Source organism: Amblyraja radiata, chromosome 9 (genome assembly GCF_010909765.2).
Source record: "Amblyraja radiata isolate CabotCenter1 chromosome 9, sAmbRad1.1.pri, whole genome shotgun sequence".
Taxonomy (NCBI): Eukaryota; Metazoa; Chordata; class Chondrichthyes; order Rajiformes; family Rajidae; genus Amblyraja; species Amblyraja radiata.
The window spans coordinates 73,340,329-73,363,903 of NC_045964.1; the positions used below are offsets into that span (position 1 = coordinate 73,340,329).

General features: G+C 42.0%; 1 protein-coding gene across 5 annotated transcripts in view; it reads right to left on the bottom strand.

The window, feature by feature from the left end:
* Positions 1-23,575, bottom strand: part of unc79 (unc-79 homolog, NALCN channel complex subunit) — a 199,382-nt gene that overhangs the window by 47,772 nt on the left and 128,035 nt on the right. For all 5 annotated transcript variants that reach the window (XM_033027737.1, XM_033027736.1, XM_033027733.1 and 2 more), the window contains exons 33-40: positions 17,233-17,335; positions 15,417-15,557; positions 14,592-14,630; positions 11,489-11,601; positions 11,297-11,382; positions 10,500-10,673; positions 8,337-8,405; positions 7,214-7,324 (exon numbers count right to left, since the gene is read on the bottom strand). In XM_033027737.1, coding sequence (XP_032883628.1) covers positions 7,214-7,324; positions 8,337-8,405; positions 10,500-10,673; positions 11,297-11,382; positions 11,489-11,601; positions 14,592-14,630; positions 15,417-15,557; positions 17,233-17,335 — 836 coding nt within the window. The remainder of the gene's footprint in view (positions 1-7,213; positions 7,325-8,336; positions 8,406-10,499; positions 10,674-11,296; positions 11,383-11,488; positions 11,602-14,591; positions 14,631-15,416; positions 15,558-17,232; positions 17,336-23,575) is intronic.

Here is a 23,575-nt window from a genome sequence, read left to right on the forward strand (position 1 = left end):
CCTTTTGAGAGGAGGACAAATCTTTCAACAATATGTCGTCGATATGGCAGCTAAGATTGAGGCTGATAGGCTCAATTATTTCGCATGAATCAAGCATCGTTGAGATCAACTTACAAAGGCCTTACGGATACATTAAACGACAATGATGATTTGGAAAAAATCGGAAAGCGCATCATCCTCTCCTCGACATTTGTCGGTGGACCAAGATACATGATGGAATGATGCCAGGACGCCATGATGTATGTTCGGAAGTATGGCAATGCTTCATTCTTCATTACAATGACTTGCAATCTGAACTGGAGCGAGATCCGACAGCCATGTGATAGACTAGACTTGATTGCAAGAGTATTCGATCTGAAAAGGAAGCTATTCATCAAGTACGTCACTGGACCAAATGGGCTCTTTGGCAACTGTATGGCTTTTGTCTCCACTGTGGAATATCAGGAGAGAGGCCTGCCTCATTTGCACTGTCTGCTGTGGCTTGACGAAGCAACTCAGCCAAGACCAAATGATTTTGACACATTTGTGCAAGCTGAAATACCAGACCCATAAGTAGATCCTGAGCTGCATGAATTGGTACTCAAGCACATGATTCATGGGCTGTTCTGCAACCACACCTCTCCATGTTGGAAGAAAGGGACATGCAGTAAGAGATTCCCAAAGCCATTTATCATAAGCACAAGGTGTGGACATAATTCATATGTTCTATACAGGAGAAGATCTCCAGACGGGAGGATTTCAGGGAAATCAAGAAGGACGCCAGCATCGACCTATCACTTCTGGTTAGATGGTGCCCTATAATGCTCAACTATTGAAGTTGTTCAAATGTCACATCAACGTTGAGATATGCTCCTCTATAAGGTCAGTCAAATTACGTCATCAAGTACACCATGAAGGGAAGTGATCAAGCATCTTTTAAATTGAACAGTGATGATGAAATTTCACAGTACTTGACTGGCAGATACATTGGTTCATCAGAAGCAGTGACATTAATCCTTGGATTTCCGACTCATGAGAGACACCCCACTGTCTTTCGACTCCATGTACATCTACCAGAACAACAACAAGTCTTTATCAGACCTGATGCTGCTGAACAAGAGACCAATGATGCTATGATGAGAACGATTCCACCATTCCAGGAGGAGGAGCCATCTTGGGGAACGGCTGCTAACCAGCAGCCTTCCGTTTAATCCATTTTCTTTCCAGTTTTTAGTAAGTCTTGTTTTTCGTTTGTAGGAGAAATAGACTTCTTAATGTGGGGGGAAGGAGGTAATCTTACTTCTAGGTCCCTATCTGGTCGTTGAGGCAGCTTTTTCTCCGGGCTGCCCATCGACCCGTCTTCGTGGCCTACCAGCGGGCGTAGAACGCCGTTTCCTGGCGGGGACCGCCCAGCACCTCGGCTTCGTTGGCGGCACAGCGCTGGAGTGCTATCGTGGTGCGGAGCGGGCGATGCCTTGCCTGGGTCACCGCACTGGATCGACGCGCTGGAGCTCCGGTGAGATGTGACCGCCGAGATCAACACCTCCGTGCTGCAGGTCTGCGGGGCGGAGCGGGCGGCGCCGTCTTTAACATCAGGACCCTGGGAGCTCCAAACCGGTGCAGCCTTGTCGGCTTTGGAAGCCGACAATCCCCTGCTGGGAAGCGGCCGTTCCAGGTGGCCCAGCCAATGTGAGGACTCTCCCGACACCGGGGCAACTCCACCCGGCCAGAACGGCCAGGAACATCGGGCCTCCGTAGAGGCAATAGCGGTGGCCTCAATAGGCCTGACTTCTGGGAGAACTGGGGTTGGGGACTGGACTTTGTGCCTTCCCCCACAGTGGTAACCACTGTGGGGGGATGATTTTTCTGTGTGTAGTTACTATGTTAGTCTGTGTCCAAGATGGCGGTCGGAAGGGAGAGTGGACGCTGGCGCGCTTTAGCTGCCGCTGCTCTCTCTTCACATTGTGTTTTTTGATTTTTTTTGATTTTGTGTCTTTGGAGCGATTTCTATCTTTAATTTGTGTGTTGATGATGTCCTTATTATTTATTTTTCTCCAACTATATGTTTTTTTCTCTTCTGTTAATCTTTGTAAGGTGTCCTTGAGATTTGAAAGGCGCCCGAAAATAAAATTTATTATTATTATTATTTAACGACTTTAACTGAATTCATGGCATTGTGTTCTCAAGAGCCATTTCCAAGAACACTCGACTATGCTGATGTTCCCCGATTTTACACATGGAACAATAAGAGATGGCAAAGAAGGAAGGCCGGCAAGAGAGTGCAAGATCATCCAGGTACGTTTGAATCCAATGTTCTGGGACGAGTGTATACTGTGTCTCCAAAATGTGGTGGCCTTTACTACTTGAGACTGCTTCTCCATCCCATAAAAGGGCCAGTATCCTTTGATTCATTGAAGACACATGATGGACAAATTTACCCTTTCTACAAAGACGCCTGCAGACAAAGAGGTTTGTAGCAGACTGACGACCATTGGCAACAAACAATGGAAGATGCTGAGAACACAAGACTCCCCAGTGCAATGAGAGATTTATTTGTTGTTTTGCTGACCAATACTGAGATCAACAATCCTCGACAATTATGGGATCACTTCAAGAATTCAATGTCTGAAGATTACCTTGAAAAAGAACAGAGAACAATGAGTGATCCTAATATCACATTGATGAGAAACATCATGATCAGGCTCTGTATATTCAAGACAAGCTTGAGATTTACAACAGAACAATGGAATTCTTTAATTAGCCACAACCACGAAATGGAAGGATACACCTTGATGATGACAATCCAGAATTGCTGCAGGAATTGCAATACGATACAACTGAACAACAGCAATTTGTTGAGGAGGATGAGCCTCTGCTGAATTCTGAGCAGAGAGCAGTGTATGACCAGGTGTGCAACTCCTTGAAAAGGAATCTCCCTTCAATGTTTTTCATTGATTCACCAGGAGGAACAGGAAAAACATTTATCACCAATTTGATCCTCTCGTAAGCTAGAGGTCAAGGTGATGTGACTATTGCTGTAGCATCCTCTGGGATAGCAGCTACATTAATGCCTGGTGGAAGAACTGCACATTCTCGATTCAACATACCCATCCAAGTGGCCGAGGATACATTTTGCAACATCGAGAAGAACTCTAAGATGGCACATTTGATGAGGCAAGTGAAACTCATTGTTTGGGATGAATGTCCAATGATTAGGAAAGAAAGCTTTGAAGTGGTGGACGGAAATCTTCGAGATGTCCGCAGCAACACTAAGCCTTTTGGCGGCATTCTTATCGTTTGCTGTGGTGATTTTCGACAACTCCTTCCTGTGGTGAAAAGGGGAAATGATGCTGATTCGCATTTTAAACTTTAATAAAACGTTTTTCCACTTTTCATGCCTGCGTGTTCTTCATCACAATGGGAACCTATTGGCAGGAATGACTGCGCTGTCAGAGAGCCTCTAAGAGTGCATCGGGGGGGGGGGGGGGGGGGTTGTGGGGAGATGGACTGAATGCGTGGGGGGAAGGGGAATGGCAAGGAGCAGAGTGGGAGGGTGTGTGAAGGGAGGATGGGTGACTGAATGAACTGCCACCACACCAGCCGTGAGTGACTGCACTGCCAGCCCACCTGCCATGAGTAAGTGAACTGCCAGCCCACCAGCTGTAGGTGACTGAACTGCCAGCCCACCAGCCACGAGTAAGTGAACTGCCAGCCCACCAGCTGTAAGTGACTAAGCTGCCTGCCCACCAGCCGTGACTGCACTGCCAGCTCGCCAGCCATGAGTAAGTGAACTGCCAGCCCACCAGCTGTAAGTGACTGAACTGCCAGCCCACCAGCCGTGAGTGACTGCACTGCCAGCCCACCAGCCATGAGTAAGTAAACTGCCAGCTCACCAGCCATGACTCACTGAACTGCGAGCCCAAGAATCCATTCAACCCACCCTCTCCCCCTTCTCTCTCTCACAGAGTCTGTCACCCGTTTTGGGCAGAATTTCTGGCAGTTTCTGAGCTGCCAGCCTGCCAGGCCTGAGTTACTGAGCTGCCAGCCCAAGAATCCATTTGGCCCACAATGTCCATACTAGCTCTTTGGAAACCAGTCCCTTTGGCCCACAACACCCATGCTAGTGCTCCAGAAAGCCCCCCCCCCCCCTCACACTGGCCAGCAATATTGGAATTTGTGAAGAGGTGGAATATTGCGTTGGGGGACCAGTCCTCCCGTGTGAAGCTGGGACCCAACGGGTCCCAGTTAGTCTCGTAGATAATAGATGCAAGAGTTTTTTATTTCTTAAACTGTGCCTCCTGATTCTGGAGTCCCCCAACATCGGGAACATGTTTCCTGCCTCTAGCGTGTACAAACCCTTAATAATCTTATATGTTTCTTATATCATCTTAATCTTATATCTTTTTTCTGATCTTGCAATTCTCTTCCACTTCCTGCTGTCCTCATGGCCTCTGAATCTATCATTACCTTACCAAAAATAGAGACTAAGTGCTGAAGTAACTCAGTCAGTCAGGCAGCATGTCTGGAGAACATGGAGGGGTGACGTTTCAGGTCTGGATCCTTCTTCAAGCTGATTGCTGTGGGGAGGGCAAGCTGGAAGAGAGGTGGGGGCAGAACAATGCCTGGCAAGTGATAGTGGATACAAATGAGGGAGGTTTAAGATTGACAGATGGTTGGACAAAGGCCAGAGATGAAAAGACAAAAAGTGTGAGACAGGATTAGATACAGATTGTAAACCCAGAAGAAGGAATATAGGAGATGAGGTCAGAGGAAGTGTATGTGAACCTTTGCCGACCTTAGTTTGGTCTTCCACTTCCCCTAACTCTCACCCCTACACAAGAAGAAAGCCTGTAATGGAGCCCTCATTCTTTCCTCCGACACTTAATAAGAGTCTCTAGCCCCTTGAGCTTTGGACAAAACTGAAATTTGATGCAGTGGGCATGTTACCAAAACATTCCTCATCTCGACCATTCTGACACACCCAACAATTAATATTGCAAAGTTAGCAGAGATGGAAAGCAACATGGCAAGGTTAGCAAAATCCTTGAATTCAATTTAATTCTATCCAAACCTGAATTCATCATCATTTCAGATAAAGCAATTAAATAATGCGGATGCTGAATAATACAAGGAATAACAATGCCTACGCAAAGAGGAAAACATTTCAGGTCGATAAAATGTAATCAGAATTGAATAATGGGAGAAATAATAGGCTCAAATGTTGGGAAGAGATATCCCATGAGTTGAGTCAGCTGGAAAGGCAGGATTGATTAAAAACAAAAGGAATGAAAGCACAACTCTTAGGGATGGTAATGTAATAAGAAAGAAAAGATCTTTCCAGAGGAGGAAAAAATCTAAAAAGCATAGCCATGTCGGGGGGGGGGGGGGGGGTTAAGAGCAGCAGATCAGCAAATGGAGGGGCTAATGGGCAAGTGGAGGTTTTGATAAGCAAGTCTCAAAGGAAGGACAGGCAGGGAGAAGTCCATGAATGCATTTCGTTGTCTAATGCATTTCGTTGTCTCTGTACTGTACACTGACAATGACAATTAAAATTGAATCTGAATCTGAATCTGATCTGAATGAAAATGGGAATCATGAAGAGCTGAAGTGTGTTTACTTCAAATGCAAAGAGTATTAATTTAATAAGTGTCTAGATAAGCACTTAAATGTCCTAGGCAGAGAAGCTTATGGGCCAAGTGCTAGATGTTGGGATTAATATAGATGGCTGTCCACTGGCTGGCATGGAGGCGGTTGACAGAACAATCTGTTTCCATGCTGTAGGACTCCATGGCTACACAATTGTTTGGGCTCTAAATGATTGGAAGGGAAGAGATGAAATCTAGATAGTACATTTCCTGTTTACAAGATGAAATACAAAATGGGGTGTGTGCTGGATGATAAGAGTTGTCTGGGTGTAAAATCTCTTGAAATAATCAGCCATTTATTATCTTCAACACACTCTCACCCTTCTCTTTCCATAAATTTGCTGGACTGGTATTCCCAGCACTTTTCTTACTTATTATTTTGCAGAAATCCAACCTGCTGTTCATTATAAGTGTTTCTGATTTCAATTTCAGATTCTAGCATATGCAATTTTTCGTTAATTTTTTAATGCTTCATTTTCAACTATACAATGGTGCAGATGTTGTCGAGTAATGCATGAATGCCAAAATTAATTAGCAACCTGGAGGTAAGGAAGAGATTCAATAAATTGTGTTCATCGCAAGCTGCTGGACAATCTGCACTCTTCTGCCATTAGCTTGTGTTGACTGCATCACAGCTTAGCATCTCGGTGGCTTTCAGGAAATCGGTGCATTTGCACATGAACTCTCCATTAAACTCGCCACGGAAAGTTAAATGATTAATAGCATAATCAGTCTTCAAGAATATTACAATTATTATTGTTTGCCAGTCATCCACTCTTGCTCAGTATTTGAACACTAACAAGGCGCAAATATTGTTGATTTTAAAAGCGGCAAAATTTTAATTCTATTCTTGCTTTTTTTTTTATCTATCAGGCTAATATGTCATTAAGGCAAATTCACTATCCTTGTCATTCCTTTGTCTGTTTATTTCTCAATTCTTTAATCTGATATAATGCATGTCCCATTGATCACCAGGATTCAGGGTGATCTTCACTAAATCATTACAAGATAGCATGCAGTCGGCAAAAAACTTCTGAAGTCCAACTGTGTATGAAGATATCTAATCGGCTAAGTCATGAGATGGCCCACTTCAGCAATATCTCGCCATAACTGCAACTCAGTGGTAATCAGTTATAGATCAGTTGCTAATAACATGTTATCTGAATCATGTTACTTATATCTCACACAAAAAAGCATTTAGTTTAGAGATACAGAGCGGAAACAGGCCCTTCGGCCCACCGGGTCCGTGCCGACCAGCGATCCCGGCACATTAACACTATCCTACACACATTAGGGACAATTTTTACATTTACCAAGCCAATTAACCTACAAACCTGTACATCTTTGGAGTGTGGGAGGAAACTGAAGATCTCGGAGAAAACTCATGCAGGTCACGGGGAGAACGTACAAACACCAAACAGAGAGCACCCATAATTGGGATCGAACCCGGGTCTCCGGCGCTGCATTCGCTGTAAGGCAGCAACTCTATCCCTGCGCCACTGTGACTGCATTTATTATAAGAAAGACTGAAAGCAATTTTGATTTCACAAAATGGATAAAATGTAGTAGTAGTAAAATGAATATTTTACCTTATTGAAAGCTCGATAACACAATCCACACAATTCAACAAGGTACGCAAGACTGAAGACTCCATTCTGAATCACAAAGCTCAGTAATTTAGAAAATGGCTCCAAAAGGCTCTAAATGTAAGATAATTGAAATATAGGAACTGCCATTAATTAAAAGGAAACAAATAAGAGATTTCCCGCGGAACACACACAGACAAAGATCACAATCAGTTGAATTCTGGTTTACAGTATATTACAATCGGTAAATTCAGAGTATATAGAATCTGCACAATGTTTAGAAAGCTGTACAACTTTCCCTTCATGAACAACAAACTTAATTTAGTACCAATTATATTGGGAACTGACAGGTCTGTCCCCACAAATTCCCTGCTCATTTCTCAATCTTTCCTCTTCCACAGCATCAAGCAGAGGCCAGATGCTACACCAAGGAAGGAGGTTTATTTCTAGAGTGTCTGGTGCACCAATCCATTCACTACTTTGGAATAATATAGGCAAAGTCATTTCCAAACCATTCCATCCTCGCGGCTGAAATTCTTTAAGTATGAAAGTTGGAATGAAATAAATACATCCAGCGAAGGGGAATAAAAGATCTGATATGCACTTATTCAAAGTAAATAGTAAAAAAATAAGAAACAGACATATTTAGGAAGGGTATATCAAATGAAAAATGAGCTGTGAGGCAAAGAAATGAAAGGAAGCCCCTCCACAAAGTTGCCCGCAGTCTAAACATAAATGAATCACAGGTATAATGGAAATGATTTAAGGTTTTCTCTCCAGAAGAGTTTTGGCAATAAAGTAGACGCAATTCTGACAAGATCTCAACCAAGATTAAAAAGGAAACAAGTTTGATAATGGACAGATTAAATCACGGTAACCTAAATAAAATATATAAATAGGTGAAGTGAGGAAAGCAGAACAATAAATCTCGCAAAAACAGAAAATAACTAATAACCAAGTCTAAAGGTCAATGCATACTGTAGAACGACAAAAGCAAAGTTACTGAAGAACAAATTAAAATTAATCCAAAATTTAAAAAAAATAAATCATGCAATTTTTGGAGGATGCTTAAAATCATTTTCATTCCTGAGGGATAAAGGGCATTGAAAAAATCTCTTTAGCTCACCCGTGATGCACTTGCAGTAGGTATCTTAAGAAGACAGATCATGATTGCCAAACTGGAATCCAAACAGCACTGCAGACAAAATGAACTGACCATGATTTGGGCACTTGCAATGTTCATAACTGACAAGTACAATTTGAAAGTTTCAGTACATCCAAATAAATATGATATGTCTACGTAAAATGATCTACAGTATTTCCAACACCCCAGAAATATCTAGTTATTGTTTACAAAACATAAAGAAGTAGGGGCAGGAGTAGACATTCTGCCCCTCATACCTGCTCAGCATTTCAGTAAGATCACAGGTAACCTTGATCACGACGACTGTGGTGAACCAGGCCCAAATTCGTTAATTCCCTTGTTATCTTAAAACCTTCCGATCTCTGTTTGGAATATAACAACTCCACCTCCACTGCTCTCTTTAGCAGAGAATTTTAGAATGGAAAAACCTTTACATCCGAGTTATGAATGGCCAAAGCTTTATTTGAGATTGTGAGCACTGGTTCTAGACACTGCAGCCAGGATAAAATATAATCACTGCGTCTATCCTATGAACGCTGAGAATTTTGTATGTTTCAATGGGATCCCATCCCATCACTCTAAACTCTACAGTGTATGGAAGCATACCGCTTAATCTCGACAACAGGGCAATCCCCAGTAATCTATCTAGTGAATCTTAGTGGTACTCCCTCTATTGAAAGTATATTCTTACTTGGGTAAGGAGGCGTAAAGCCATAGAGAGATTCAGCATGAAAACAAGACCTTTGCCCACTGAGTCCATGCCAACAATCAACCACCTGCTTATACTCATCCTAAATTAAGCAAATTTACTATTCTCTCCACTTTCTCATCAACCTGCCCCCCCCCACCCCAACCACCAGCACACTCGGTACAATTTAGTGTCCAATTAGCCTACCAATCCACCTGCCTTGGGGATGAGGAAGGAAACTGGTTCACTCATAGGAAACTCATATGATTATAGGGAGAATGTGCAAAATTCCACTTAGACAGCATGCAAGGTCAGGATTGAACTAGTTGTGCCACTGTGCCACGCTACACAATTCTTCATCAGGTCCAACATTTAGAGCACTATTTTTGCATTTAAAACTGTATGTAATAAAATCCAATATACTGATAGGGTTCTTAACATTAGCATTATAAAAATATTTTGCCTTCCTATTTATTTAAACACCAAAGTAAATAACTTCATATTCTCCATAGAACATGTACTATTTCTCATACCCTTGTCCATTCACTGAAGCTGTTCTGCATCCTAATCATTTTGCCACTTATTTACTTTATTCGTTTGTGGTGAGTTCTGCTCAATGTTGTTTGGCACCTCTGTTCAATGTCTTGGTAAGTTAAATGAGGACAATAGTTGCATAGTTAATGATAGGGCCATTAGAGAGTGCTGTAGAGCAAAGAGACTGAGGGATACAATTACATGATTCCCTGAAAGCGGCAGTGCAGGTTGAAGGAGGAATTTGGCATGCTTGCATTCATCCGTCAAGGCATTGAATATGTTACAAATGTATGTGCAAAAGTACAGCTATTGGAAGTCAATTTGGGTTCATGACTGATGATAATATTTGATGATCCAACAGAGACCTTCTAAATTACATATGCTTCCTAAAAAGTCATGTGGTTTGCTCCACGTTTGAATGCAAACCAGCAAGAATTATTGGTCAAAACTTTGCGATCCAATTTCTGTCTGTTGTATATGTACACTACACACATTGATGGCATCATCCCATGCACAAATGAGATTGGGAAATGTTTAAAAATATGCAACAAATATTTTTTATGTGAGACTTTTCTGAATGTTCTTGCTGTAACTCTGACTGCATTACTAAACTGGAGCACTGGAGCAAGGTGCCCCTTGTTTGCTTGGAATCATACATTGAACTGATTTGCAGCATTCTAACAAGTTTAGGATATACTTAAAATATGCCATGCTACACAATTCTTCATCAGGTCCAACATTTAGAGCACTATTTTTGCATTTAAAACTGTTTCATTTCTGCAGCAAGACAAAGCCCACATAGCCCTGTTTAATGATTTAATGTGTTGCAGCAATCAACAGAATTTAAAGTTGGATTTATTTTAAAAAAAGATAACATTTATATTTTCTCCCAACTGGCAGAAAATCTGGAATTTGTTTCCTACCTTCAGAGGCAATATGCATGGCAGCTTGGCTAAAAATGCTTGAAAGTGATTACAGATTGTAGTCCAGAGATTACTCGGTGAATCCATTGGTAAAGCTTCCATGTAGGTAGCTATGTTATCTAAACAGCGAAGCATAGCTCCTCCTGCTGGTAAGTTCTTCTTATTGTTTAAACCCTGTGTCATATTTGGATCACAAATTTGAGTGTAACACACCATGGTATTAAGAAATACATTAATTACTGTCTTTCACATTTAACTTGGCATAATTATGTATTTTACTGATTACATTTATTTCACGTTCACAAGTTAGGCCATTCAGCCCATCCAGTCAAGTCTGCCATTCAATCATGGCTGATCTCTGCCTCCTAATCCCATTTTCCTGCCTTCACCCCATAACCCTTGACACCCGTTCTAATCAAGAATTTGTCTATCTTTGCCTTAAAAATATCCACTGACTTGGCCTCCACAGCCCTCTGTGGCAATGAGTTCCACAGATGAACAACCCTCTGACTAAAGAAGTTCCTCCTCACCTCCTTTCTTAATTCTGAGGCTGTGACCTCTGGTCCTCGACTCTCCCACCAGTGGAAACAACCTTTCCACATCCACTCTATCTATGCCTTTCATTATTCTGTAAGTTTCAATGAGATCCCCCCTCAACCTTCTAAACTCTAATGAGTAGAGGCCCAGTGCTGTCAAGCGCTCATCATATGTGAACCCACTCATTCCCACTATTTCTGTTACAGAACGTTATCAAAAAGCACTCAGAATGTGCCAGCTCTTTCTACAGACTCCAGTACCTCCAGGAGTTGATTCAGCGCTGCCACAGAACTTAGCTCGTTGAAGTCCATCAATGACGATGCCATAGTTCGAAGGAAGCTTCCGTCTAAATGTGAAAAACTTTTGTTATTTCTGAGTTTAAGGAACAGTAAATGCCAGCATTTATTATTTATATATTATTGAAGTTACATCTCCTACAAGTTATATCTAACCTTTGATGTTGCTTTGAAATAGTTGTGGAAGAATGCCATTGGGAGCTAGCTGATGAAGAATACAGCGTAGAAATTGCTTTGCCACACCAGCAGCATTGCCAGGGATCAACATGCTTCAAAAAATGAAAATGCAGAAATATTTCACATTGTTAAACATTTATTCAAACGTATGAAATGAAATGTCATCAATGAAAATATATGTAATTGAAACTGTCAAATATTAAGATACCAACATAATAATATTAACACCATAGTTGTAAAAGGAATCACAACAGCATTTTACTGGAAAGCAAAGATCCCAGTTTCTCCAAACTGCACATAGGAAATATAGAACAGATTGGCCTTCATCATCTATGCTGTTAGCTGATAGTGCCAGAAGTGCCATGAGGAGCCCAGCAACTTGGATTAGAAACATAAAAGCCACAGCTCCCAGAACTGATCAGTAATTTGCATTGGGATGGTGGTGGTTGTAGGGGTAGAGGGGGGGGGGGGGGGGGGGGGGGGGGGCAACACTTTCAATAATCATAAAGCATATGTAAACTGTTTACAATATGAATTTGTTTAAATGTGGCCCTCCGACAGCAGGGAAATTCAAGTTGCGTCCCATGCCCGTTCATCCTATCCAAAGATTCGTGCTCTAACTAACTCTGAACTTGTGGCCAGGCAGACTATTAATCTCTGATGCAATAACTTACGTTGATTTACATGGACTCCGATAATCCATTCTCTGGGTCAGTACAGACAATAGTAAAAATTAAAGTTTGCAAATAGCTCTGAGGATGATTAAGTGTGTCTTATGGTGCGATGTTGAATTATGATAAATAAATCCCATTGTTATCTACCAAAACGTTTCTAATTAACTGTTGCCAGGTGTCTTAGCTGAAGAATATTAAAAATAAATACAGAGTTGTATCTATACAAATTTAATTCAACAAGATAGTGATAAGCAGATTTGCTTTGGAGACGTATTTATTTTGTCATTTGAGGCTTATATATGGGATGGGGGATTAATCCATTGGGATTTTTATGTCCATCTAAGAGAGGAGAAAGAGACTTGATGCAATGTCCAATAGCAGCATGTGATCCCAATATTGCAGCTGCAATAAACAATAAGATTTTTGGAGTGTGACTTGAACCTTCTCACTTAGTAGCAAGCGTGCTAATGTGGAACCAAGACTGCCACGAGAACCCAGATGTATTCACACTTTGGCCATAATCCGATGGATAGCAGAGAGTGTAAACACCACAAGAGCGGAAAAAGAAAGAAAGGAAAGAAAAAGTCCTAGGAAAAAAATATTATAAACTAATCCGTACTGAACTTTGTGGAAAGCTCAAGAGGTTGAGCAGCAATAATGTACCATGGTTAAGTTAGAGAATGCATTACTAGCTTTGATTAAAGCTGTTTGGGAGCAGTTGGTGTGGAAACTCCACTTTCACATAGAATGATTAGATAAGTTCTAGGATTTAGGGGAGAAAAAGTTAGGCAAGGACAATGTATTAATTTGGGGAAGTTTAAGGTAGGATTTTTCAAATGTTACAAATACTTAGTGGATGTATAATTGGATTAAACAATGGAAATTAAATCATAAATCACAGGATTTCCAGTTCACATAATCACTTGGATGTAGATTTAATTGCGAAATACAAGTAAAGTACAGCTTTCTGCATAACAGGAATACTTGAGTGGCAACAGAACTGTTGGAGATGCAAGAGACAACACAAATTCCAAGCAATTGCAAAAGTGTTAACAGAGCTGTCGGCCTTCCTGTGGAGCAGGTCCCTTTGGTTCCGGAATGGCAGAACACCAGGCAGTTCCTTACCCTTCCTACACCTTGGCCAAATTAAATGATGAAAGGAACAGCTACTATCCTGCAACTATCAAGTTCTTCAACTGACCTGCACAACCCTAAATCTACCTTGACAACGGAATAAAACAGTTCATCTCTTGCACTACCAAGGACTTGTTTTTGTTCTACAACAAAACTCATGGACAGGCAACATTATGGGTCAGAACCCTTTTTCAGATGCTGAAACATGCCGAAACATCACATCTCATGTCCTCCAGAGATGGTGCCTGACCTGCCATGTTACTCCAGCACTTTGTGTTACACTCAAGATTCCAACATCTGCAAGTTTTTGTTTCTCTGTTTTATTTTTTCTATTTCTGTTTTGCACTAATGATTTTTTTTTTTGCACACTCTCCTAACTTTTAGAAATTTTATGTATAATTTGTGTAAAAGTTTGCGTTAGTCTGAATCCATGTGCCTGTGATGCTACTGCAAACACGATCTTCATTGCACTTTGTGCCACCAAACATAGGGCAATAAACTTAACTCAACTCAAATCAAAAGTAAATCTAATAGCTTTCTGCATACTTTGGTGCCTTTTATTTGACTATGACATTCAACATTTATTAAAACTGAATGGAAAACTCATGCTGCCTGTTCGAATCCAAAACTTGAGGCCCAATATGAGTTTTATTATAAAACTGGCCCATCTGACAATTTCACCAGGCAAAGTAGCTATCATTCCTCTGAAAACACAAATTAATTTGCAATTGCTGACCAGCTGTTTCTCCCACAAGAAATGGCCAACCACCATCTAAAATTCTTCCCCATAAGAGTTAAACCTAAATCTTTATTTATTAAAGGGTATATTTAGATGTGTGACAAAAATGGAAAATAACCAACATCTAAGTCTAAACAGATAGTGCAGAAAGACACAAAGTGCTGGAGTAACTCAGCGGGACAGGCAGCATCTCTGGATAGAAGGAATGGGTGATGTTTTGGGTCAAGACTCTTCTTCACACAGATAGTGAGTTCCTGCTCTCATTGGCAGGCTAGATGTCCTTGCACTGATGGAGGTATTTTCATTTTACATTATGGCTGATTCGGGCATAACTGAAAACCAATGATCACAATCTGGCCTATTCCTTCAGCTCTCTGAGATAAATAGAGACTGATAAGATACAAAATAAATAGAAGAAATTAAACCACCCACATGAAGAATAATTGTTTCAAGATGGTAAACTTTGCACACAAGAGTAAAAACTTGACTGAAATGTCTTCGCAAAGTTACCGTAATAGCAAATAGGCATAAATACCTTTCTGCCTGACCTGAAAAAAGGGTGCTGGATGCCAGTCTGAAATAAAAAAACATTAGACATTACTTAACTTAAACAAGTCGAGGGTAGACAAAAATACTGGAGAAACTCAGCGGGTGAGGCAGCATCTATGGAGCGAAGGAATAGGCAACGTTTCGGTTCGAGACCCTTCTTCAGACTGATGTCGGGGGGGGGGGAGGGGGGGGAAAAGGAAAGGTAGAGATGAAGACAGTAGGCTTCGGGGAGAGCTGGGAAGTGGAGGGGAAGGAGGGAGAAAGCAAGTACTACCTGAAATTGGAGAAGTCAATGTTCATACCACTGGGGTGTAAACTACCCAAGTGAAATATGAGGTGCTGTTCCTCCAATTTGCACTGGCCCTCACTCTGGCCATGGCAGAGGCCAAGCTTGGTTTCACTGATGTCCTTGCTTTCTCCCTCCTTCTTCTCCCCTTCCCAGCTTCCCCCCCAAGCCTACTGTCTCCATCTCTTCCTTCCCTTTTCCCCAACCCTCCCGACATCAGTCCGAAGAAGGGTCGCGACCCGAAACGTCGCCTATTCCCTCGCTCCATAGATGCTGCCTCACCAGCTGAGTTTCTCCACCATTTTTGTCTACCGTCGATTTTTCCAGCATCTGCAGTTCCTTATTAAACATAACTTAAACAAGTTATTTTTCTCTAGAAAACATGCCTTCAAATATATAGTAAGAAAAATACCAACCATGCAATCGTGCTAAAAATGTTGGCGAAAGCAACTGGCATTCAATGTACAGACAATACTTTCAATCCATTTTAAATGAAGTAGATAATGAAGACATCATCATGGTTACCTTCCAACTGACTGCAGAATATCAAGCAGTAAAGGGGCTGCCATGTCTGGACTCAAGTGAATAAATGTTGAAAGAACTACTATAGCCAGTCCCAATGTTTCTTCATCATACTCTTCAAGAATAGCTCCACAGTCAATACATCTGCATAAATGAATGAAAAATTAAAATAGTTCACAGGTGTAAATGCAAGCATTTTGTATTTTCAACTCTTGATTGTAAATTCAAGAAGAAGTCTGTAAGACTCACTAAATTGGCATCAGAAATGTTGAACTCGTTCACAGTCCACACAATGGCATGCCTCAAAATTAAACCTACTGTTAATATTGACTAAATTAGAGTTATTATAAAATGGAGGATCATTGCATTTGCAAGGCCTGCTTGGCCTCTGTCTGTGAAAAGCTACAGGCTGTGAGTTGGCGTCAGCTAGTCTGAACCCTAGATTGATATGCAGGATGGGGAAAGATCCAGATGTCCTCTAATTGACAAGCCAAATCCAGCTCAGTTCAACACACTGAATTCACAAATTTTAGTTAAGTTTTTAGTTTAGTTTAGTTTAGAGATACAGCACGGAAACAGGCACTTCAGCCCACCGAGTCTGCACTGACCAGCGATCTCCGCACATTATCCTACACAACACTAGGGAGAATTATTTCGCATTTTTAAACCAAACCATTTAACCTGCAAACTTGTACGTCTTTTGGAGTGTGGGAGGAAACCGAAGTTCTCAGAGAAAACCCACGCGGTCAGGTGGAGAACATACAAACTCTGTACAGACAGCACCCGTAATCGGGATGGAACCTTGTTCTTTGGCACTGTAAGGGCTGTAAGGCAGGAACTCTGACCGCTGCGCCACCGTGCCACCAGCAACAGCAATTTGCTTACACATTACAATGAAAATTGTTGTATTGGCAGAGAAGTAAAATACATTCTTGTCCACTTTCATTGCAGTATATTTGTCTAAGCAGAGTTAAACCTAAAATCATTAAAACATGCTTGCCAATCCTTCATGTCCTACATTTATAACAATTTTGCTAGATTCTCAATTTTAACATGTCATAATTGTTTCCCAATTCCCCCATTTTCTTTCCCATCCCTGTAACTGTAATTTCCTTTGTACATCCCCTAGCACATCCCTGCTCTTAAAGGCTTCATCACTCAGACATGCCTTCAGCCATTCAACCGCAAACCTTCACCCATGCCTTCTCCCTTCATTAGATTTATTTAAACCCACCTTCAGCTGTCTTAACAGTCCTCTATGCTTCAAGATCAATATCTAATTTGGTTTGTTAAAACACTGTGAGGTACCTTGAGATACATTATTACATTAAAAGAACTACACAAAAGCAAATTGTTGTTTCGTTGCTGATATATTTCATTGAATACTACCAATTTTTGTTCCAACCTAGTAAGTGTTCAATTTGTGGGGCTTTTATTTTAAACTGATTCAGTTTAGTGTAGTTAAAGAATTGCAAATACTGGGGAGGTCATTTCCAAATATGTGCTGATGGATGGGCCATTTGCCAAATTTCTAGATTGCAGTAACTGAGTAAAACTCTTCAAATCCAGCACTCCCTCTTCTCATGGAGCAATTTATCAACGCATCTGCATAACACAGTGCCAACTTATTTATCTGGTAATTTAAAGTTATAGTTATTTGTGCTAATAGGGCTTGAATTGTCTGGATGTACAAAGGTATAAAATAATAACTATTTCATTTGCATTATTTTAATCCACAATATTAATTACAGGGGAAATGTTGGTAAAAATTAGAAAAAACTGTTGTCTCATGGTTAGACAAGCAAATCTATATGCATACCTATCTGACATAAGTGTTGGTTGATCATCTGTAAATTCCTCTGGTGCAGGGACAAACATGCTGACTATGCTCTGTGCAGACAGCAAACTTGATTTCGTAGCACCTATGAAAATAATTGAAAATAGAAGATGTCAGTCATAAACATAAGATATTGAAATATTAAAATCTGCTCAAAGTAACAATTTCACCCAGTTTTCAATGGGGTTTCTAGGTGGCAAACATCAATTAAATTTCAAGGGCTGCTTTACACCACACTGAAAACATTAAAATGAGTCTGTCAGATAGCCTGTAGTAACATTTTACCAGTCTTGTGTTGACGATACCCCCATGTGTGGTGGGGAATGGGGGTAGGAGTAGGTGCAGTTTCACCCAGAAAGTAATTTTTGCACAATAGGATTTATGCAGTCTGGTTACCTAATTTAGTTCTGCTGTAAAATTGGCCAGTGCAAAAATCACAAAGGAAATTGTTTAACTGTAACAAAGTATAGGGGGGTTGCACGTAAGGTCATCGGGTCAAATGGCGTGACGCATGGAGCAGCTCAATCCATGTGGAGGACATGATTGCCTTGGCACACACTGTTAACACACAGAACGCGTACCTTCTTACCTGTTAAAAATCGCAGAAATTGTCATTTTTTGCGCTATAAATATTTGTGGGTACTGTCATTGAAAGCGGGAAGGTATCAGTATCTTTGCTTTGAACCCGAGCACCAAGGTATAAGCGGCCGAAGAAGCGCATCCCTCGGGACAGCCCCCACTTTCCACCCGGGGTCAGCGCTGTCGGCCATGGCCGCCCTCCGCCCCGTCTCTCTCTGTGGGCCGGACTGTCACGGCTGTGGGTCGGCAGCGCCCACACACGGGGCCGGGGCTGGCGGGAGAGGGGCCGCGGCCGGGTGGAGCGGGGCCGGGTGGAGCGGGGCCGGGTGGAGCGGGGCCGGGTGAGGTGGAGCCACAGCTCTGGGCAACGTCAGCTGCAGCAGAGTTGGGGACGGTCTGCTCCCTCTGCCCACCCAGAGTCACTGACTGCGCTGCACCGACATCCGGACCTCTTCCTCCCCCCCCCCCCCCCGACCACCTCCTCCTTCTCCTCCTACCACCTCCGGACGCGGGATAGACGGCCCGGGGTCCGAGAGTGTGCAACCAGACCAGATGCTGGGCCAGAAGAAGGACCCGCTGTGCTGCCAGCCATAGTAAATGCTTCCTGCAGTTCACCGCATGTACTCCAGTTTGCGTTGCGGCAACAGTACGAGTCACGGATCGTGACCTCGACTGCTTGCAACCTCCCTATGCAGCTTAATTTGAGAGATTCACAATCTTGAAGTCGGTTCCAAATGACAACTGAGATTTAACTTGCGTGTGATTAATATTTCCTGAATGAGACATCTTTTTTGGTTTCAATGCAAAAGTTATTTAAAAAAGTTGCTCAAGTGATGCAATTGGAAACCGTTGTTTCTTCCAATCCACATGGTTTACTGGAAGAAACAACGGCATTGCAAGTGTATGCGTTATAGCACAGTGCTAATACCCCATTTTATAAATTGCACGTCTGTCAAAGTCGTCATATCTGAAATGCCAAAGAAGTTTCCAATACTTCTGATCAATGCTTTTCCTGAAATTACTCACAATTAAAGATATTTCTACTTTTTGCTTCAGGGACTTAAAATTTATGAAATCAAAATACTCAATGTGGGCAAGAACTTTTCTTGAACTTGAGTGCAATGTCCAACTGAACGATGGACTTACCAAATATGCCGGAAAGAACTGCAGATGCAGGTTTATATCGATGGTAGACACAAAATGCTGGAGTAACTCCGAATGAAGAAGGGTCTCGACCCGAAACATCACCCGTTCCTTCTCTCCAGAGATGCTGCCTGTCCCGCTGGGTTACTCCAGCATTTTGTGTCTACCTCCAATGGACATACCAACACATGTTCTTGTGTGGCAAATAACAGTCCCTAAGCTACTAGGTTGCCAGATTTGCCAAGGCCGGGGAACCGGAAGAACCAGTAAGAAGACATGTTTTGCTGAAAGTTGGCCTTGTCCAGCGATTGTTGCATTATTTCTGCCACTACACTTGCCAATGACTTTAGCACAACACAAATTGAAACAGAATACCAGTTTCAAAGTTAATTCTCTTACCCATACAATTGGCAGGATAAATCAGTACTCCGATAAATCTGTACTCGGATTTACAACATTGACAAGTGAAGCACAGGGAGTTTCTGCGTGAGTTGTCACAAATCTGAGCAAGTGAGATGACTCCAGCAGAAATGAATAGAAGAATCAATGAAGAATTTCTTTATCACTTCCTGCTTTGTTCACAGTTACAAGCCTATGCATAATCCGAATAATATGCAGCGTTGAAATGTTGAACTGGATATTTTAATAGGCTCATATTCCATGCACCATTTCATTGCTTGAACGAAAACTATTTTCACACGAATATATAAATTCTGATGCACTGCATGTTTCATTTGGGGAGAAAAATATTTCCTCTTGTTTGAATGACCTTGCTATCCTGAAATACATACAAAGAAAACCATACAGCTAATTATGAATAGTTAACTCCAGATTATTTTTATCATGACTTTTTATAAAATGTATTTTCTCACAATTCTTTAGTTTAGTTTAGTTTAGTTTAGTTTAGAGATCCAGCGCAGAAACAAGCCCTTTGGCCAAACCAAGTCTGGGCCGACCAGCGATGCCCACACACTAACGCTATCCTACACACACGACACAATTTACAATTACATCAAGTCAATTAGGCTACAAACCTTTACTTCTTTGGAATGTGGGAAGAAACTGGAGTTCCCGGAGAAAACCCACACAGGCCATGGGAGAACGTACAAATTCCATACGAACAACACCCGTATTCAGATCGAACCCGGGTCTCTGGCGCTGTGAGGCAGTAACTCTACCACTGCACCACAATGCCGCCCTTCACTTTGACCTCACATAAACTTGTCCGATTCATTAAACGTGAATCTTCCAATTTCCTAACCATATACTCACATAAACCGTGCAAGCACATTGTTTATGAATGAAACCTCACTTCCAATAAATGTTTAATACAGGTTCAGGTGAAGTAGAGAGGGAGGGGGCTCATCTGAAGGCTCTTACAACACGGTAATTTGTCCAAATGGCCTGACTCCTTAATCCAAACTGGGAGGTTGATGTAAATTTAAGATGATCTTAAAGGCAGCCACCAGAATAATCAGTACCCTCTCAGTGCTACATGGAACCGGCAACATGTGTTCAATACATGAAGTGGGCTTGAATATACAACCATCTGACACCAACAATACTATGCAGATACAAAATAATGCTGAAAACACCTTGACTTATTGTACTAAGAACAGCTATCAGGAAAACACAATGTATGATGTGGGGGCGGGAAGAAGAAAGGAAGAGGCAAAGACAGTGGGCTGAGGGAGAGCTGGGAAGGTGAGGGGAAGGAGGGAGAAAGCAAGGACTACCTGAAATTGGAGAAGTCAATGTTCATACCGCTGGGGTGTAAACTGCCCAAGTGAAATATGAGGTGCTGCTCCTCCAATTTATGGTGGGACTCACTCTGGCCATGGAGGAGGCCCAGGACAGAAAAGTCTGATACGGAATGGGAGGGGGAGTTGAAGTGCGGAGCCACCGGGAGATCAGGTTGGTTAATGCGAACCGAGCGGAGGTGTTGGGCGAAACGATCGCCAAGCCTGTGCTTGGTCTCACCGATGTAGAGCAGTTGACACCTAGAGCAGCGGATGCAATAGATGAGGTTGGAGGAGGTGCAGGTGAACCTCTGTCGCACCTGGAACGACTGCTTGGGTCCTTGGATGGAGGCGAGGGGGGAGGTAAAGTGACAAGTGTAGCAATTCCTGCGGTTGCAAGGGAAAGTACCTGGGGAGGGGGTGGTTCGGGTGGGACGGAACAAATTGACTAAGGAGTTACGGAGGGAGCGGTCTCTGCGGAAAGCCAAAAGTGGAGGAGATGGGAAGATGTGGCCAGTGGTGGGATCCCGTTGGAGGTGGCGGAAATGTCAGAGGATTATTTGTTGTATGTGACGGCTGGTAGGGTGGAAGGCGAGGACAAGGGGGACTCTGCCCTTGTTACGAGTGGGGGGGATGGGGAGTGAGAGCAGAGCTACGGAGTATAGAAGAGACCCTGGTGAGAGCCTCATCAATAGTTGAAGAGGGGAACCCCCATTCCTTAAAGAATGAGGACATCTCCAATGCCCTGGTATGGAACACCTCATCCTGGGTGCAGATGCGGCATAGATGGAGGAATTGGGAGTAGGGGATAGAGTCCTTACAGGAAGCAGGGTGGGAAGAAGTGTAGTCAAGATAGCCATGGGAGACAGTGGGTTTATAGTAGATGTCAGTCAGTAGTCTGTTACCTGCGATGGAGATAGTGAGGTCTAGAAACGTTAGGGAGATGTCAAAAATGGTCCATGTGAATTTGAGTGCCGGATGGAAGTTAGTGGTGAAATGGATGAAGTCAGTGAGTCACCCATGCAGTCGTCAATGTAGAGGAGTTAGAGTTCGGCGATAGGGCCAAGGTACACCTCGAACAAAGATTGTTCAACGTACCTTACAAAGAGGCAGGCATAGCTGGGGCCCATGCGAGTGCCCATAGCCACGCCTTGGATTTGGAGGAAATGGGAGGAGTCACAAAGGAAAAGTTGTTGAGAGTAAGGACCAGCTCCGCTAGGCGGAGGAAAGTATTAGTAGACGGGGATTGGTTGGTTCTGCGGTCTGTAACTGTGAAAGTGCTCTTTGTTATTTTGTAATGCCTGTTTAATAACATAAAGTATTTTGTAACAAACTTCAGTATATCTATAGTTTTTTCTGATTCATATGAAGTCCATTGGACTAAGTAAAAGATCTGATACATGACATAGTCGACTTGGCCAGCATTGGTAATCTTCAATAGTAAGTTTTGACTCTGCGTATATTCTAATGTAGAACATACTAACCAGTGTCCCAGTTACTGATGATACACAAAATTGCTGGGGAAACTCAGCGGGTGCAGCAGCATCTATGGAGCGAAGGAAATAGGCGACGTTTCGGGCCGAAACCCTTCTTACTGATGCTGTGAGGCACACTAGAGTGGTATTCACGTTGTTTCTTCATTAACTGGTTCAATGTCAGAGCCCCCAGAAATCCCCTTTTCATTTGCCTATATTGAGCTAAATGTGGCATAAAAACAAATATACGGAAACAGGTGGAATGGATGGAAATTAAATGGATGCGAAAGTAAATGGTAATGTGCTGGTCAATCATTTGTTTTCAATTAATTACGAATAGTGCTTTACAGCAAGGATTACAGTTAATGGAATCTGAGATGAAAATGCGGCAATTATATATCCAACAATCAACAATGATCAAAATGCATAAAGGATAGGCACCTATCCCAAATCAGAGCATCTAGAGAAAATATCAAAAGTATTGTACTTTTAGCTACTGGCATTTGGACCTGAAAACATTCGAGTGCCACAATTCAAGTCAATTATCCAGGATGTTTTATAATAACCTAATCACTCAGTCATAAATTCAATTGCCTCATAAAGCAAATGTTGTTAGGCAACATAACTTCAAATATACACGTTGACACCTACAGATATGGATGTATTTGTGTGTTTAATGTGTTTAAATTGACATTTGTTAACCAAATGAAGCATTCTCTGAAGAAATTGATAAGCTCATATGAAACAACAGGCAACCCAGTTCCTACTACTCCTGATTTTACCCTTCACTGAAACTTTAGGAGACCAATACTTGTAGGGGGCTGAATCAACATTTGACCCAATCTCATGGGTTTATCATTCAGTTTGGTGTTGACATTGCCTCTAAAGTCCCAACAAATCATTGAGAGAACCCTGCTTTAAAACAGTGCTCAATGTTCTGCTAAATTTATCCTTGTAATTAAAAGTTGGTTTATTAGGCTAAAAGATAGTCATCTTATTATTTTCCAGAAACATTACTGAGGGGACATTTTGTAACCGAATTGTGAGTTTTTTTGGAACAGTTAGTTATGGAAAAATGCCCTATTTATGTTTTGGCAAATTGGACCTCTAGGTTCAAATTGAGTACACCAGTTAAAATTAATAACAAAAACACTGATGACACATAACTCCACACTGCCAGATAGGGTTATGGTGGTGACAAACAGGGACAACATATAATGGATACCAAGATTCACAGTGACTTGGACGTATGGATTCAGAACTGGCTTATTCATAGAAGATTGAGGGTTGAAGTGGAAGGTAGATATTCTGGCTGTATGTCTGTGACCAGTAGGCATCCGCAAGGATCTCTCCTGGGATCTCTGCTGTTTGTGATATATATAAATGACT